An 18,847-nucleotide genomic window follows, 5' to 3' on the forward strand; every position below is an offset into this window, starting at 1 on the left:
AGGATATTTCTAGTCGCTTGTACAGTTTGTTTAAATAAAAATAACACAACGTATATAAAGTATATCGTTATTTTGAGTTTCAAAAATGCATCTCCTGTTTGCCAAAGCTAGTGGCAAAAAATATCATTTTTTTTTAATTCTTTTGCCATATATATGTATTAGTACATATTTAATAAGGGACATTTGCTGCATACAAAATTTTGTAGCTCGAATGGTTTCGAAAATATTTAAGTTTCGTAGGAAAGTTAGCTCAAGTAGATGTTTTTTATTACAATTTTCCATTTCCAATAATTGCAGTTTTTTTAAAACCAAATTTGTAACGCACATATTGTTTATTTAGCTGAGAAATTAATTTAGCTAAGGGTAAGAACTAAATTGTAATATTTCAAAATTGAACCGTTTTACAATCTTCTCCAATAATTTACCTATTTTTGTGTGAAAATCTAAAACAATAAAGCCTTAAAAAACTTCCTAATATTTACCAGAAAAATGTACATAGTCTAGAATGACAATGTATTTGACGTGTCCTAAATTGGAAAGTGTCAAAAACCATGTTCTAATTTTGTTTTAAATTCAATTTTTCGTTTTAACATTTTCATTTTCATTAACATTTTCATATTTTTAATTTCTTTAAAAAGTACACAATTTAAACCACGCATTTGTACTAAAAAGTTCGTTTTCTTATTTTTTTTTTCAAGCATCTAACTTAATTCAAAAGCAAGAAAGAAACGAGCTCGAGCGGTTTCCCACTTTTGACCCACATCTTTTTTAGGAATGGGAATGAGTTGAACGACGTCTATAGAATCAGATTCTTTTTTGTGTCTTATATTTTATTCTTTGTTTTCAATTAAATTTATACTATATGCTTTTTTGTTGTTGTTGTTTTTTATCTTCAACACAATAAAGTATAGAATATTTCCATTGTTCATTCATTCTTATGAATACAAAAAAACAACAACAATATTTTTTATTAAAGAAGGTTCTTTCGCGCGTTTCGTCTCCAAACAAAAAAAAAAGAATAAGAAAATAAAACCCAGGAGTCATTAGGGCAGGGATACCGAAGAAAATAACATTCACACATTTTAGTTATAAAAAAGAAAATAAGAAAAACCCGCTGCCTGCAGCAGATGGATGATGTTTTGTTTTAAAATTTTCACCCAAACATAACACAAGAAAAAATAAAATAATAAATAAAAATAAAATAAATTTCATATAAAATAATAGCAAAAATATAGTACCTACCTATGTTGGGTGTACATATAAAAGAAAGGTCCTGAATTGTAGTGCATACCTATACCTTGCCTATCTTTCTCTCAATCTACTTCTACAATACTATGAATATTTAAATGTATCTTTGAACTGTATGCAAGGAGAGATTAGGGCAACACACAGTGGTAAGATCAGGGATGTTATACAAACTATGTTGTGTTTAAAATTTTTTGAAGGAGCTTATTGATCGAAAAATTAGAACGATAGGGTAAAATATTGAAATGTAGGATAAGTTCAAAATTTAGTTAATTCAATTAAGTATTCCGAATCGCTATGATCTTGTTTTCTGCAAAATGAAATATTATTTTCGCCCTTTATTTAACCAGTGCCGTCGTTTATGAATTTATCTGGTATTCACACATTTCTTTGAAGAATTACAAATGCAATCAAAGAATAAAAAAAAACATCAACCCAATTTTTAACTCAAATCTTAGTGGAGAAACATTTAAATAAAGAGATTTAACTTTGAATTTGACACTCCCAAATTTTAAAATCCTTGATTCCAGGTCACAGAACAAATACAATTTCACGACCAAAAATATGCTTTTATTAAATTTTCGACGAAATGAACTACAGCCCAAAATTTCGACCAACTTTCTTTAAATGTATTAACTGTAAAAAAGGCGTTATTGTCTTTTTTGTATACAATTACATAAGATACAATGAAACAAAAACTAAAGGTTGGTAGAAATTTGCAAACAAAGACTATACTTGACCCTCTTTCATCCCCCTGAAGACTTAAGTATGAGAGCTTTTTAGGAAGTGTTTAGGATGTAAAATTGATGACCAAAATTCAGCTTTTGAAATTTTTTTTTAGAAGCAAATATAAAATGTTCCTATGCTTTGATTTTCTATCTTCGTAAATAAGAAAATTTTTTTGTCAATTTTTGTTTGAATAGCTGGTCTCGTATGCATAGAAGGGGAGTGGAGGAGAAGATGGGACGACGAGCTGTACAGCGACGTAGACTTAACCAGAAGGGTAAAAGTTCAAAGACTAAGATGGCTAGGTCACGTAGAGCGCATGGCAACCAATGCTCCGGCCCGGAAAGTCTTCGAATCCATTCCCACAGGACAGCGCAGTGGAGGAAGACCGCGAATCAGGTGGTGCGCACAACTGGGTAAGTAAGAAGGAATTTTTGAAATTCTGAGATCCATAAACCCTCAAAATTGAATTTTTAACATTTGGACATTTTCACATTATGAACACTTTCAATTTTACTATCACAGATCTTGGACAAATTTGGTTTTTGTAGTTAAAATTAAGCCTTTTCTGTCCCACAAATAAAACAATACGTTTTTTGGAATTAAGCTATCCTAATTCACATAAGTTTTTAAAAATCTGCTTCTTCAAAAATTCCTGTAAAAATGACACCGTAATATTCATACTTCTTTAAAAACGATATTGACCTGAAAGTTGCAGTAAATGGTGACTTCTATTGAGCCATGATTTCTGACTTTTACGTTTATTAAGTGAACAATTATAATGGACAAGAGCTGTGGTTTTGTCAAGACAGGGCTACATGTCACATAGTTCGTGCTACAATTTATTTATTGAAGAAAAAGTTTAGTCACTGCATTGTTTCAAGTTAAGGACCCGAGAATTAGCCCCCCAGAAACCATCAACAAAAACTACTTCCTCATTAAAATAGCCTCAAAAAGTGTATTTTTCGAATTTTAAAAAGTAATACATAGAAAAAACTCGAAGTGTTTTGGTGATTTTGGTGTCGAATTTGAAATAAGACTATCGAAACCGATACAAAAATGCAATTTGATTTTTTGTTTTTTATTGTGCATGCACTCAAGGGGATATGTATACCCTTATAATGATTAAAGAATTAGAAAGGAGAAACCGATGCACATTAGTTTGGAATATCTGCAAATTGTAATGAGTGGGAAATATTGAGTCAGGTAAAGCATTCCACATTTGTGTAGTGCGGCTAAAGAAAGAATCTCTGTACTTAACAGTACGTTCGAAATTGTGCTCAAGGATAAATTGATGGGCATTCCTAGCAGTACAGGTATTACCGTTGAATTGTTTAAGGGAAGCAATGCAACTGGCTATTTCCCTAGAGCATTGTTAACAAAAATTACGATAAAACAATGACAGATATAAGACTTTGCGGCGGTGTTCAGGAGAAGCAAATGTCTTAGTGAGAGAATGATCTCTTATCATTTTTAAAGCTCTTTTTTCAATTCTATTCAGTAGCCTAAAAGAGAAAAATCTTATCAACTGGTAAAATTGGAAATTTAAAGAGACTGGATTGGTTGTGCTTTATCGTTTCACTCATACCACTGAAAATATCGCTGATGTAAGTGAAATTGTTGGCGAAGACCCGATTATGATTATCTTACGGCACATTTTGACTTATTTTGCATTTGGATCTACACCTTCATCTATAAAAAATCCAGCTCAAAGAACAATTGAAGCCAGCTGACCATCCACAACGTCGTAGATACGTAAAATGGGTGCTTGAACAAAGGGCGGTGGATGGCGAGGAAGCACATTTTTTACTCAGTCGGTGTGTTCATAAACAATATTGTCGTATTTGGGGTTCTGAGAATCTTCAAGTAATTGAAGAAAGGCCATTATGTACATCAACAAAAAGTCACTGTTTAGTACGCTTTTTGGTCCGGAGGTTTGATTGGACCTTACTTCTTCGGAAACAACGATGGAATGACTGTCACCGTCAATTCGGAGCGTTATGGTCACTTGATAACCGACTTTTTTTTGCCACTATTGATGAATACGACTTGTAGAATATGTGGTTTCAACAAGACGGTGCCACATGCCACACAACTCGAGCGAATATGGATTTATTGCAAGAGAGAGATAGACATTTTTGAACTGAGTTTTTATTTTTAATGGCTGCAAATCTGTAACTAAAATATCATATCAAAATTCATCGAGCTTCTTCTTTTTCTTGAAAAATCAGTAGAACTTGTTTTGAATCTCGTCTTGTTATCCTTTTTTTTTGCTACACACAAAGTCAACTATTATCCTTGAACGCCTGCTTTTCAAAGTTCTAGTCAAAGATTTTCACCATAAACCAGAGCAAAAAAATGGTTAAAAACAAATATTACATTTTATAACATCCCTGACTTGCAACGTAATCCGACATAGAAGACATAAAGCAGGTGTGGTATAAAGGAAGTCGACATCGCGCGCTTAGACATGCAAAATAGCGGAGGCATACCATGAACCAAACGCCACGCATCTATAAACTACATCATCCAAACATAACAAACAAAAGATCCAAAAGAGGAGTACAAAACAACACAAAAACATATAAGGTTCATAAGGAAAGGAGGGCTTTTTGGAACAGTCAGGGAGCTATAGCTAGCGCCTTGTTGAATGTTATGCTCCTCATGCTCGTCCTCAGGCTTTGCCATCGACATCGTCGACGACGACGTTGTCCTATAGTCGAAGAACGACGACGACCAACGAGAACGACAATGTTGTCTTCATTCAAGTTGTCATTTTTTTCGCCCACAATCTTTAACACAGAGAAGTTGTTGTTTGTGGGGCAGATGAAGGGTGACAGGGACGAGGAGCAAGGGGCAAGACAGAACCCAAAGTCTATAGAATATAACTGACATACATTTTATATTCAATTGTTGTTGTTTTTGTTTTGTTTTGATAAAAAAACAAAAATAAAGCAACACAAACAAAAAGCTCCATTGGGGATAAACAACTCTGTGGCTATTGTTTTTATTGTTAGATCGTGTTATCCTTGTTAAAATTTCATAAAGTGGAAAGTGGGGGTGTGTTTACAGGAAGAGGAATATTCTCGGCACTCCGTTCTCGTTGAACGAGAGGGCAGAGGTATATCGTCCTCCCTTTTTAAACTATAATATAACAATACCTACAACTAACTGTCCGATGGTCTTTGAGAGGATTTAACTATAAAACACACACCCCTCTACCACACAGGCTTTAGGGATGAGCTATGCTATAGGTTTGTGTATATGCAAATAAAATACTTCTCCATATTTTAATATTCAGAAAACTACGAGTAAAACAATGAACATAGGGAAGCGACGACAATCGGTTTTGAATATGTTTTTAATTTTTTGTCTTTTTTTTTATTTAGGACAACAATTGTCTTCTTTTGGTTTTGGGGATTTTCCTTCGAAAATTTGGGGAAGAGATTTTTCAGGTCAGGTGCGTTCTGTTTTGTGGAATAAATTTCGTGGGAATAAATTTGTTAGCCTGGAAATTGTGTTTTTTAAAAACGAAACTAATTTTTGTCTCGGAAAAGCATCTGTAATAGAATTGACTTTGGTTTAAGTTTTTAAATAAATTTAGGGCGATGTTAAATTACATTGTTTTTATTAAGTTTTAATTATTTACAAGAATTCTTTAGGCCACTATACAATTTTTGAAGTATTTGAAATTTTGAATTGATTTCTTTTTATTTTAAAAGGAATCATAGAATTTTAAAACATGGTGTTCCAAAAGACTATGACTGGGAAAAATCTTTAAGCAGTCCGTATTTGAAATTTGGTATAGAAAGTATTTCAAAACTATGCATGGTTTTCTATTACTAAAAACATCAATATATTTGATTTCAATACTGCATTTGTTTTAAGCGGGCTGAAGTGATAACTTGAAAATAAATTCCTTTTGGAAGTACATAGGATTTTCTTTTATAATGAATATTATTTCGTGTCTTAGTAAAAAATTTACACTTTCCCTTTAAGAAGTGACCTTTTTTTCCAAAAATCTACCTACTTACTTTATACACAAGTTACTATCTATAATAAAATTTACAACAGCTGTAAGTTTGGGCTTATCCTTAAAAAAGAAGACATCATTTGGAAAATTCTGTAAAACTGACGTTTTGAAATAAATCTATTCATAAATAACTCTGAGCAATGAGCACAGATATTTATATTCAAATCCTATATCCTTTAATTTTGATTGATTTTGTAGTATTTCAGGAAAGAAGATGAAGAACTGTTTCCTGAACCAGGAGTCCTGAGTCCTCGAACAATGGATCACACAGTCTATGGCTCTTGGATCAGACGGAGAAGAAGTGAGGCCGAGGCCTTTATGGAGTGTTGGAGATTAATCTGTACTTACTGCAGCATTTTGGATAAAATTAGGCAGATAAACCTCCACCACGGTTTTGTTATGATTCTCTGAGTCTGGGGATGAACCCAAGAATTCGTCCTCGCTCAGAAAGATCATGTTTAGGTCGTCTCCATTAAGGATAGACTGTCTACGACTTTTTTAGAGGGTAGAGTCGTGATTGGAGAGGGTGCATCGTCACACACTGTTAGGAGAGAAGAGGACGTCCCAGGCCCACCAACCGCGAGTTCACCTTCGGTTGTTGTTGTAGGCCAGCTATCCGCGTTAACTTCATCTTTTTTACAAATTCGAATTTTAATGGATTCGAAGCGATAGTTTACGGAGCCATTGGTCAAGGCTAGAGGAGCCAAGGATTCTTTATTGAGTACCACAATGGCATTCCTATAAAGACCTTTCACTTCCTTTAGCTTGGCTATCTTCCAGTTATGGAAGGGATTACAAACTTTGAATGTAGAGAATATCCTCGATACTAGCAGGTTCTAACCCAAATGTGAGCTCTAGGTCTGCTAAGAATGTCAACCTCCAGCTTCGCACCTGACCAAACTTTACCTAACCGGCTGACAGCGAGCTTGTATAAATCACAAGACCAAAAACCATCGTTTTAACATGGCCTTGATGCCAACCCCCATAGCTTCTGGAAGTAAGTGGTAGTGTAAACTTCCTCAAAATGCCCAAAAAGCCACCCGAGAGCTTAACCTTGACCAACTGCCAACGATCAGCCGATATTATGCCATCATCATCGCTCCTGTCAATGACCGCAACCACGACTTTGCTTTCGTGACGTCACTGAAAATGGCTTGTTTCTTGATAGGATTGAGGGGAATGCTGGTGTTGTGCACTAGAGGCCGTTTTGGAGTCGGTACGGCCCCTTCAAGAGACCTTTCGCGTTTAGACGTAAAATCTTTATTGGTTCTTGCTGCAACAAGAAAACTGTTAGCCCATTCGACGCGAGCGGTTTGCTTGTGTCTTTTCAGCTCCCCTTAGGACTCTTAGTTGAATTTTTAGAACTTATAATAATGGATCACTTAATATTCAAACATAGCGCTATAATTATTTAAATTTATTTAAATAATAGATTTGTAATAGATTTGTTGTAAATTTGAAGTAGATTTCTGGTAGTTTTGTAATAGACTTGTAATAGATTTGTAAAAAGATTTATAAGGGATTTTTTAACTGATTTTTAATAGACGTGTAATAGAATTGTAGTAGTTTTGAGTTAATTTTGGTTAAGAGTCAGATGGAAACATAGTATAAGCATCTATAGTTTTGAAATGTGATTAAACATAAGTCATACCAAAAAAACAGAAATAATGGACACAATTTATAAGTTCCATTACTTTTTTACTCGACTATTACTTTAATTTTTAGCACTTATAATAATGGATCGCTTAATATTCATGCATAGCGCTATAATTATTAAGACTTACTACAAAAAGTGCTGATTCAAAAGTAGTCATAGATTGTCATAGAGAAGTACAAAAAATATCGACTACTGCTTCATTTGTTGTTCATCGATTTTGAGAAGGTTTTTGACAGGGGCTCCTGGATTGCTTGGCAGAGAAGGAGTATCCCGAATAAATTCATTTTTATTATAAATGCTACTTTTGAGTGGTCCAAATCGTCCACGTCTTGCACCTAGATAGCTTATCAGAAGAGTTTAAAAGTAAAAAGTGGAGTCAGACAAGGCCTCAGTACTGCATCCAATTCTATTCTTATTGGTGATCATTGATGCGCTGCATCCTTGACAGAAATGAAGGAATAAGATGGACCCTGACAACCTACCTTGACTCACCTAGACTAAGTACTTTCTTATGTGCTATACATTCTCATTTCATAACATGGATCTCCTAAACTAAATAAAAACAAGTTGGACAGAGAAGCAGTAACCGAAGACGTTTTGCTTCGGAACTTCCCACTCATTTTCTCTGATAAATATTGCTCAACAACCAGTAGAAAAAGTAGAGAGCTTCAGTAGCATTGGAAGCATAGCCTGTAATGAAGGTAAAGTCGACAACCGCATGTTGTTCAATGTTTGGAGGAAGAACTCTTAGCTCGATTTCAAAGATACGAATCAGTACTGCTATACGGATTCAGCACCTAGAAATTATCAGCAGCGATTACCAGGAAATTGCAGACCTTCATTAACAGGTGTTAATGAAACATCTTCCTGATTTTTGTGCCTAATGTGCGAAAAAGCGAAAGAATCGTATGCTGCGAATCTACCCGAGGCGGCTATTTGACTTATAGTCTTTAAGCTCTTAACGCCGTAATTCAAAGTTTAATGTTAAAGAAATTGAATATAAAGCATTTATTGCTGAGTATATTTTATTTAGCTTTATTTTCAAAACATTGTTACGGATGAGACAAAAAGTCCTAAACGTTTTAATAAGTGTTTCGTATTCTTTTTGAAATATGGTCAAACTTTGTTTCCTTAAAAATTAATACTTGAAAACTAGAACCTATTTTGTGACTGGAGTGACACAATATTTTCTAAGCTACATTTTTATTGATATCATTTTACAAGTTTTAGTCACGTTTTATTATATTTTGAAATATGTTTCTGACGATGGACGAATTTGTGATCTAATATTTATTTGACCCAACGAATACTCCTAAAAATATCAGTACTTAGATCCTCAACAAAAAATAAATCATCCAATTTTTAAAAACGAAGTTAAATTTATGGAACTTTTACTCCCTTACTTCTAACCTCATAGTCCTGTTGTAATATACCCACAAAATCCTCCATCTGAGCTCATTCACTGCTGTTAGCCGATGATGGTGTTAGCAACACACAAAAACTCCAAAAAGGATAACCCATTTGATCCCTTCAAACATTCACACCCCCCAAAAACCCAACTCCTCTTCAGATCTATCGTATCGTATCCTCATCGTCACCGTGGCTCTTTTTGGGGTAAGCCATAACATCCCTATCACCTATTCATGGCAGGACTCTATACACTCTACACAAAACTATTTTTTACTGTTGTTTCGTGTCCTTTTTTCGTTTTGATATATTTTTAAAATTTTATACTTACTAACGTTTAATGGCATAACAGTGCTCTGCATTTGACTGAAAATCTGTCGAGATGCCGGATGGTGACTGTGATGGTGATGATGGTGGTGTTGTCCACCCACAACCCCGGCGCCATTTAACAGGAGATGGCTGTGCTGAGGATGTGACGCCACTGCTGATTGTTGGTGATGATGTTGCTGCTGCTGTTGCTGGAGATGTGGATGATGTTGAGGGTGCTGCTGCTGCTGTTGCTGGTGGTGATGTTGTTGTTGTTGTTGCTGTCGACTTGCTGCCACAGCAGCTGCCGCAGCCATAATGTGATGATGGGCATGGTGCTGTAACTGACCACTGGTCCGCTGACTGTGGAGGTTACTTAGCGCGTGCATCGAAGACGCGTGTGCCGCCGATTGATAGACCAAACTGTGGTTAGCCATCGCCATTTGATACATTGATGGCCTGTTAGGATTGATTGCGTTAGGTGGAGGCGGTGGTAGTTGTCTATAGCCAGCCATTTAGGCATTCACTTTCGATGCATTTAATTTAAATACACACAGGGTGGTTTTTTCTTAAAAGTTTAATCCTTTTTTTCGCCAAGAATAATAAAGTTTATTTATTTGCTTTTTCTAAATCTACACTATTTTTTAACGTTTTAAACTAATTTCACGTTTTTTAATGTTTATATATATTTTTCAATCTTTTGATGTATTTCTAATTAAGTGATGCGCTTAGCTAAATTTTATATCACTAAACTTACGCATCAGTTAGAATATCTAATAAAACTAAAATGTCCAAGTCCAAAGCACCCCACAGTCGACTACGACGACGTTGAAAGATAATTTTTGTATTATGAAGCTCATATCTGGATTATTCACTTTTTGACAAAAGAGTTTCATTGTATCTTTGCGCGTTTAGACTTTTGTAAATAAACCTTTTTTGACATTTTAATCTTCATTAAATGAATGAGATATTTATCTGCTGTTGAGTTGTGTTGCCTAAGTTTGTGTGTTTTTGTTTAGATGTTGGGAAATACTTATTCTAAAATTATTTTCTATTGTTAATAATGTTTTCTTGTAAGGAGCACATTATAAGACATTATAAATTAAGATAAAATTAATATTTGTTAAAGATTCTTGAAATAAAAGATTCAATATGGGTTTCGAGGTCCATTATTGAAAAAAAAATCAAATAAATAAACTGTTTATAGTTGTCAGCCGAGAAAATTCTAGAATTTATTTCCTTTAACTATTTTTAAAACATCGGAGACAACCATTTAAAGGAAGGGAACCTTAAAAAATATTGAAATTTAACATTTTTGTTGGGTAAATATTATTTTAAAAAGAATTTTCCAATAAATCCTTAAGAACGTTTTCAGTAAACAACAATTTAAAAACGTCTCTGTAAAGATAGATATTCCAAAATTGTTTAAAAATATTTTACTTATTTTTAAACTTTTGAAAAAGACGATAAACTTGCATGGGACTTCACTTGATCTATTGTCTAGGGTTTTAAGATTCAGATTTAAAGGTTATACAATGTGAGGGTGGTCCGATAGTTACTTAGCCTCGCCGGCTGATGGTGTCACTATCGAAAGAGTATTTGCTTTCGTATAGAACATTCTCGTAGACTTCTACTGTCAAAATTTTAACCAAATCGGATTCGTAGTTTTGTTTTGACCAAACGTATTAATGGAAATTGTTCGATGATTTTATTATTGTTTTATGAACGGAAATCCCTCAGCGAAATCAAAGAACCTTCCTTCGATAGCGACCTTTAAACATTTTTTAAACGAATTTCAGCGTGGTCGCACATCGGTTTTTGATGAGCACCGTCCAGGTGCCCCGAAAACAAAATGTACGCCCCCATATTGGCAGACCGTCGATTGAAGGAACACGAGATAGCTGAGAAAGTAGGCATCTCCAAAGACCTCATGAGTCACACCAACAACAAGTGCAACCCTGAGACTACTGTTTGACACTGTTTAATCGCAACCCGAAGGAGTGTTATTGTGACGTTTTGTGACGAAGCATTAATCCACTGGTACACGACAGAGACCAAGGAACAGGCGAAACAATAGACTTTATCCAGCAAACGTGCTCCAAAAAAGGCGAAGACTGCCATATCGCCATATGAAGGCTGCTTTCTCAAATTCACAAGGTGTGATCTACATGGACTTTCTGCAGAAGGGAAAACGATCACAGGGTTGTACTATGCGGAATTATTGGAAAGATTTGACGCCGAATTGTAGATAAAACAGCCGCATTTAGCAAAGAAAAAAGTGATCTTTCACTATGACAACGCACTGGCCAAAAGCTCCGAATTGCTACTACCTAATCTACCGTATTCTCTAGATTTAGTCCTGTGCGACTTCTTTTTATTTTCAGACTTAGAAAAGTCATTTGCCGAGCAGAAATTTGTGGAATGAGAAGGTTATTGCCGCCACAGAGGTCTAATTTACAGGCCTTGCAAAAAACTATTTTTTTTAGACGGGTTAAAGAAATTAAAAGCATCGCTGGGTTAAGTGTTTGGTGTTAAAGGGCCACTTCTAAATGGAAAAGTATTTATCGGACCACCCTTGTACAGTCAATTGAAAGAGAAGACTTTATTATTGTAAACTTAATTGGTTGAAACGATTTTTAGAGTCCATGATTTGGTTTGACGCTTGAATAGAACCTTCGCAAAATTAAAATCCGCAGCAATTACTACTTTTTTTATTCGCATCGGAAATTGTTGTAAAGACTTGGATGATTTATAAAATCAACATCATACACACTTGGGAAAAAGAGAAGTCGTCGCATTCGGAGAGTTTAAATGCAAAGTTTAGTTATACTTTTTTGAAAATACTTCTAGATCTAAAAACTATTCCTTAAATTTTTTTTAAAGAATGTAGTTGGAAAATTTAGGTTTGGAAAGATTCGAGACCTTAAGATCTTTATCATTTTATTAAAATGGAATGCCTTAAACTTATGCGCTTAGGTATAAACATTTTAAATTGTTGATTTGGAATTGAAGGTAAAAATAATTGACTTCAAATCAAAAACGAATTGTACTGACAACAAAAATGCAGAGTTCTCACCTTTAAAGAAGTCCCAGGAAACACCATTTTAACGAATCAGATTTTCTTATAATTAAAGGGTCTTTGGTTTTAATTGACCAAAAACCAAAAGTCTCTCTTGTATTCTGTAACAGATTGAACCGTTCTAAGTTTGCATCGAAAATGTAATCTTAAAAATGGTCGGTTTCTTATATTTATTTAATTTACCATAATTCTATTGAATTTATGAATTATTTAAGTGTATACATAACATTCATACAATTATTTGTACAACTTTTGTTTACAAATTCTTCTAATCAAGAACGAGAAATATAAGCAGATTTGGAATTATCTCTTTTTAAGCACCTACCTAAACGAAAACGACGTCATAACTTTCTTCTATGAGGTATTAGTATGTTTGGCAAATAAAATGTTTTTTAATTCAAAGAAGATTACAGTATAGTTGTTTATTTGTTTCAATTTTGAGTCATATTTAAAAATATTTGGTTAGTAATGAATCAGCAAATTTACTTAAATGAAAGCAACGATATAATTTTGTATTTTAAAATATGACTAAAAACTCTTGAAATGATTTTAGAATCACATAATTATTTTTAAAAATCCATGGTTAACATGAAGAGGCTCGAACTCTTGAGGAAATGGTCCTAATTAAAAAAAGTAAAAATTGCAGCTTTAAGAGCTTAACAGCCCAATCATAACCGTTTTCAAAGAAGATAGTTCGCAGAAAACTGTCTGACTTTTTTGCATTAAAAAAAAAATTGTTTCGGAAAAATGGATTGTATTGTAGCCTTGGGCCAATAAGAATACGATCCACACTCATAACTTCCATTTCTTGCCCATCTGTTGATAATCTTGCAAAATATCAATAAAAACATTTTGTTTTAGATACAAGAAAGTTTGAAGTCAATTAATTTTGTTGTTCTTTTGTCGTTAAAGCATCACACTCCTAATGCGGCTTTCCATGAGCGGTACTTTCATCGAGGAAACTGATAAACTTTCAGGTAGGTGTGTATGTGTATAACATGGTCGAATATTCGACATTGTCAGCAATAGTGATAGCTGCTTAGGATTTCTCCGACGATCACACCTTATGATTAGGCTGTAATTAACGAAACCTTAATTCGTCCAAAACTTGAATACAACTTGCATATTTGGGCAGGTTTTCCAAAAACATTGGCATAGAATTCAAAAATGAGCTTTGAAAATGATAGACGATAAAACTATAACCGAAACATTTACATCAATTAATTACCGCCGCAATATTTCTTGCCCTTCTTTGTCTTACCAATATTTTTAACAATGTTTTGTTGAATTAGCTATTTGCATTCCATCTCCCTCCCTTTAAACAATTCAGGCGTAATAATCGAACTTTAAGAAATGCTTATCAGTTTACCTTTGAGCTCAATTTCGGAAGTAAATTATAGAGATAGAGATTTTTTACCGCACATCGAGAATGTGAAATGCTTTACCCAACGCTGTGAACAAATTTTGAAGTCATAATCATTTCATTTATTCTCGAGATATTCGATTTGGAAATCAGTTTTTGCTGCAAGATTTCTTGTGTAGTACTTTTTGTAGATATTTTTTTTTTCAAAGTAAACTGTTAATTGGATTTTTTTGAAAATTTTACCAAGAGTTAAAATCTATGTTTTTAAAAAAATATGAATTAAAGATTTGTTTTAAGCCAAATTTTTTATTGGTGCAAAAATATTTGAGTCGAAAATCAACTTTTAGGAGTATTTTGTAAAGGTTCTAAAAAAATACTGTCACTTGATTTTTTCTAAAAATTGTACTAAACGTCAAAAATCTCCTAATCATTTTTTAAGTCCGTTCTGTGTGCATTTTTTGATGTTATTGTCTGTTATACAAAATGTATTTTAAGTCGATCTCTACACTAGTTTTTGAGATATGGCCGACCGAAAAGAGTATCCAAAACGTACACACGCACACACAGACATCTTTTTAAAAACCTTTAATTAATATTCTAGGGACCTTCAAACGTCTAGAAATGTCAAAATCTTCAAGTCAACAAATCATACCGATTACAATAACTTCCTATGGAAAGTCAAAAACAGCAAAGCATTAAAATTGTCAGGGTTTTTAATAATACATTAAGATTGAAAAATTATTGACGATATATTTTGTTCATCAATTATATCCAAAGTTGCACAGAGTTATGCATATATTATTTAATAGCCAATAGCAGTTATTTCAACGTTGGACTGTTATGCTAGAGGTCTTGGGTTAGATCTCTGCCTTTGTCATCTAGCTTTTTTCACGGGTACTGGAATTGACAAATTCTCCAAGAGTTAATCTTGTACTAAAAGTGCTTTTTCTAATTTGCCCTCAGATTCGGCTTAAAACTGTAGGTCCTTTCCATCTCTGACAACAGTACTAGCTCACAGGAATGGTTGAGATTTGTAAGTCACTAGGCCCTAGTTCTCAACGGACTGTTGCGCCACAATTTTTTTTTTAGATATTTAGTTATTTGAAAATCTGATTTTTAGTCGAAAACCAATTTTAGTAGAATTATTTGAAAGTATTTATTTCTTATATAAAAAAATACAGATTTGATTTTTCTAAAACTATTACCTTACGTTAATAAACAAAATTTAGCATAGAATGAAATTATTTTGAAGTCAATACCCTCATTTATTCACCAGATATCGAAAATCGAACGTCAATTTGTACCAATTTTATGTACTATTTGTTGTCATTTTAATTTTTATAAAAAAAACTGGCTGTTGTATGTTCAATAACATTTTACTGAATGTTGAAAACAACATTTTTTAAATGATGATACTGTTTCGAAGCGAATATCGTTAATTTTAAAAACTTTTTCCATCTTTTAGTATTGCTTTTTTAATTTCACGTCGCATTATATAATACAAAATTTAATTGATGTCACTAGCGTTGTTGGTTCGTGAGATACTTTGGGTCAAAATCACTCACTAAATTTTTTGAAAGTCATTTCTGCATCTTTCTGTGCTATTTTTTCTGTAACAATATTTTGTCGAAATTTGGTTTTTGAAATATTGTCGAAAAAAGCTTCCAGAACGTACGAACGTACTTACATACGCACAAACAGATATCTCTCTCTTAAAATCTTTAAACTAGATTTTAGACATCTTTAAACGTTAAGAAATGTCCAAATTTTCAATGCAACATATCAGACGAATTACGATAACTTTCTATGGGAAATTAAAAAAAAAAGTCAAACTTGCAAAAAAAAATGTTGTATCCCTATTCGACTCAATTAATATGTTCATATGAAAAAACTGTTAAGACACTTCACGCTGACTTATAAAGAATTTCGACCCCAACCTTTAACCATTTTTGTGTTAACTTCGAATAAAAATCTGTTTAAAAATTGTTTGGGGAAAATACCACTAAAAACATGAATAGTATACCAATTTTTTAAATTTAATTTTTCCATTTAATCCAAAAATAAATTTCGTGAAACGCCTACCTTCAGTGTATACATTTCGTAGCCTTTTATTATCTTTTAAGAACTTTTGACAATTATTTGAAAATTTTCTTTCACAGCAAATAAAACAAAACATTCAATGTGTTTTTAAACCATTCAAAAATGTGTTAAGTTCAATTCAATAAATTGTGTTTTGAATTTCTATTTCAGAATAATTTCTAGCTTTAAACACAACTTATTTCAAATTGAATTGAAATGTTTCAGCTTACACAAACTCTAATAAAATTTGTAAGTAAACATTTCAAGTATTCCAAAAACCAAAACCAACAAACCAACCGTTTTCAAGATATACCTTGAATATTGTGTGTTGTTCAAAGTTTGTGTCTTTGTTCTCTCTCTTTCTTTACTCTCTGTGGAAATGCCACCTGACAGATTTATTTAAATTCCCCTTTGCTTCAAAACGCTCCAGAACCAGAACTATTGCAAAATGAGCGATATAATTAATTAGGAGCAATTAAGATCCAACAACAATTGTATATACAACAATATATGTGTATGTTCAAAACCTACGAATGCACAAACACACAAACCAACGAAATCGAAACGAAACGCATTTACAGTAAGAAGACATTGCAAACAGATAAATGTGGCATTTGTAACAAGTCAAACCCTCAAGTATATCGTTTAATATTTGCTCAGGACATATTCACAAACAAAGTTACAATTATACCAGATCCACATCCCAAAAGCCCAGAACCAGAACGAGAACCAGAAACCCAAGTAGAACCATCAGAAAGAGCACCAAGAGCTCAGGGAATACCTACTCGTACTTGAAATCGTACCTGCTATCAACTTGTGAAGAAGATTACCTGTGAAAGTTTGCAAAGTAATTCGAACCGGGATTACACATTGAAATGCCTGGAATTCAAATATTCCCACCATGAAATTGCTTTCCATTCGCTTCGTTTACACAGAGTGATGGTGGTTACCGGCGGCAATGGCAGCGGCAGCGACGGTAATGGTGGCATGCGAAGCGCCTCCAGAACGCACTCTTCCTATACGAACACACATGTATTTAGTAAGAGCTAAGAGCCTCGTGGCATTTTCAGCTCTATAGGCAACAAAACTGTTGTACCATAGTATACGAGCTATAAACGGATACCGGAAACGGATGATGTATTTGCCTTAGCCACACGTTACATATACAAATATGGATGGGGCGAGGAAGTTTGTTGTTTCGCTCAGAAGTCAGAGCTGAACAGAACAGAAGCAAATAGTGAAGCAGCAAAAGCCAGTTCCGTGTTAAATTGTATTTAACCGAAAAGACGTCACAAGTTGCACAAGTCAAGTGCAAAAGCAAATGAATTTTAACAATATTAAAACAGACAGTAAGAAAGATATGGTGATAAATTGAGATAGATAGAGATGCAAGATGAAAACTCTGTAGTATGAAAGAAAGATTGCAAGAGCAAGAACAACAAGGTCTAGAGGTATAGCTTTTTTTCTTAAAGTGAATTGGAATTCCTGCCTGTTTATCCAAGAAGATACGAGTAAGCAAAAGCTTAAACATATGTACATGGGAACTTGGAAAAATATTTACCTTTAAAATGAAGGTCAATGGAGCACTGACTGTGATAAATGTCCCTTCATATCGTTCGGAGGTTTCTTGTTATACATTGTAGTTGTTCAGATAAAATATAAGGAGTGCTCAAGAGATTATCAGTTTATCAGGTAAAAACTGTCAACTGTCTTTCAAAAATGTAAAAATAAATCACTGTTGTGTGTTTGAAGAGTCAGAGAAATTTACAACATCGTTGTTTTTGAAACGTCAGAGAAGAAAAATACGAAAATTGTTTTTCAATGAGAATTTTGTATTTAAGAAAAAAACAATGTTTGAGTAAAATGCTAAAAGTTAGTCTTACACAAAATTAAATTTGATAAAACAGAATGACAGACACGAACCATAGGAAAATATGGAATCAAATCATTTAACCTACTTTATTAATGTGCGCTTATAACGTCACTCACTGTTTTAAGTAAAAATTAACCCTTATGTTTAAGCCTTTCTTTGTATAAAAATGTAGGTCTATGGACAACAATCATGAAATATTCAAAGCTAAAGAAGGAACAACAAAATGCACTCTTTTACTAGTAATACAAATATAAAAGTGTCACTGTGGCGTATACGTACTCTTTTTTATTTTAATTTTTTTTTAAATTAAGTCTTGAACATAAATTTGTTTATTAACATTTTCCTTTGAAAAAAAGATGATGATTATTATTATGGGAAAGGCAATGCAAGCTGTTAATATCGCATTTGAAAGAATTGAAGCTCAAAAGCGAATCATAATATTGTCATGAATTTGAGAATAAGAATTATTCAAGATTGTATCCTAGTCCCAACAACGATGTCAATACAATTTTTATGGATTTTTCGTCTTATATTTTGATCAATATTTAATATACAAAAATTGAAATACATAACTAGAATAGTGAGACTAAACTTTGAAACAAAAATTACCATGAGAAGTGTTAAAAACAGTTTTCAGATATGATTATTTCAAGAGAAATATTTGTCAACCTCTGCTAAGATTGAAAAATGATTTAACTTAAGATGGAACATGCTCGGAATTTCATTCACATTATGGTTCACAATAAAAAATATTTTTAATTTTTAAAGAGACTATCTAAAGGACCTAAGGGGTCAAAGTTACAAAAATATAGTTTCCACGAAACTTATTTACAACATCAAAATAACAGAACCAAAGTTCAATTGGCTAAAATATTATTTTATAAATTCCAAAAAACTTTCTAAATGACAAAATTTCTGATCCAAATTTTAATTTTATAGCTTACTAAGTTTTTCAACTCGGAAACAGAGGTCTTAATGACGATGAGGCTCTTTACTCACTGACCGAGTTAGATCTCAGGGTGTTAGTTCAATCTTAGAGGGATAAGATCGATCTCATCTCCATTAAATAAAGGTTGCCT

General features: G+C 33.2%; 2 protein-coding genes across 8 annotated transcripts in view; both read right to left on the reverse strand.

Annotated features, from left to right (window-relative positions):
• LOC129951235 (succinate dehydrogenase assembly factor 3, mitochondrial) overlaps nucleotides 1-18,847 on the reverse strand; it is a 451,002-nt gene that overhangs the window by 314,051 nt on the left and 118,104 nt on the right. The window lies entirely within an intron of this gene.
• The window catches only part of LOC129951227 (uncharacterized), a 194,872-nt gene that overhangs the window by 113,453 nt on the left and 62,572 nt on the right, over nucleotides 1-18,847 (reverse strand). The window contains exon 1 of one of the 7 annotated variants that reach the window (XM_056063283.1): nucleotides 9,400-10,292. The exons of 4 other annotated variants lie outside the window; for them this stretch is intronic. In XM_056063283.1, the coding sequence (XP_055919258.1) occupies nucleotides 9,400-9,889 (490 nt within the window). In that variant the 5' untranslated portion in view covers nucleotides 9,890-10,292. Of the gene's footprint in view, nucleotides 1-9,399; nucleotides 10,293-18,847 lie in introns of those variants that run through there. 2 more of the 7 variants (XM_056063281.1, XM_056063282.1) reach the window with 2 other exon arrangements.

The sequence above is a fragment of the Eupeodes corollae genome, chromosome 3, assembly GCF_945859685.1.
Source record: "Eupeodes corollae chromosome 3, idEupCoro1.1, whole genome shotgun sequence".
In the NCBI taxonomy this organism is placed as follows: domain Eukaryota; kingdom Metazoa; phylum Arthropoda; class Insecta; order Diptera; family Syrphidae; genus Eupeodes; species Eupeodes corollae.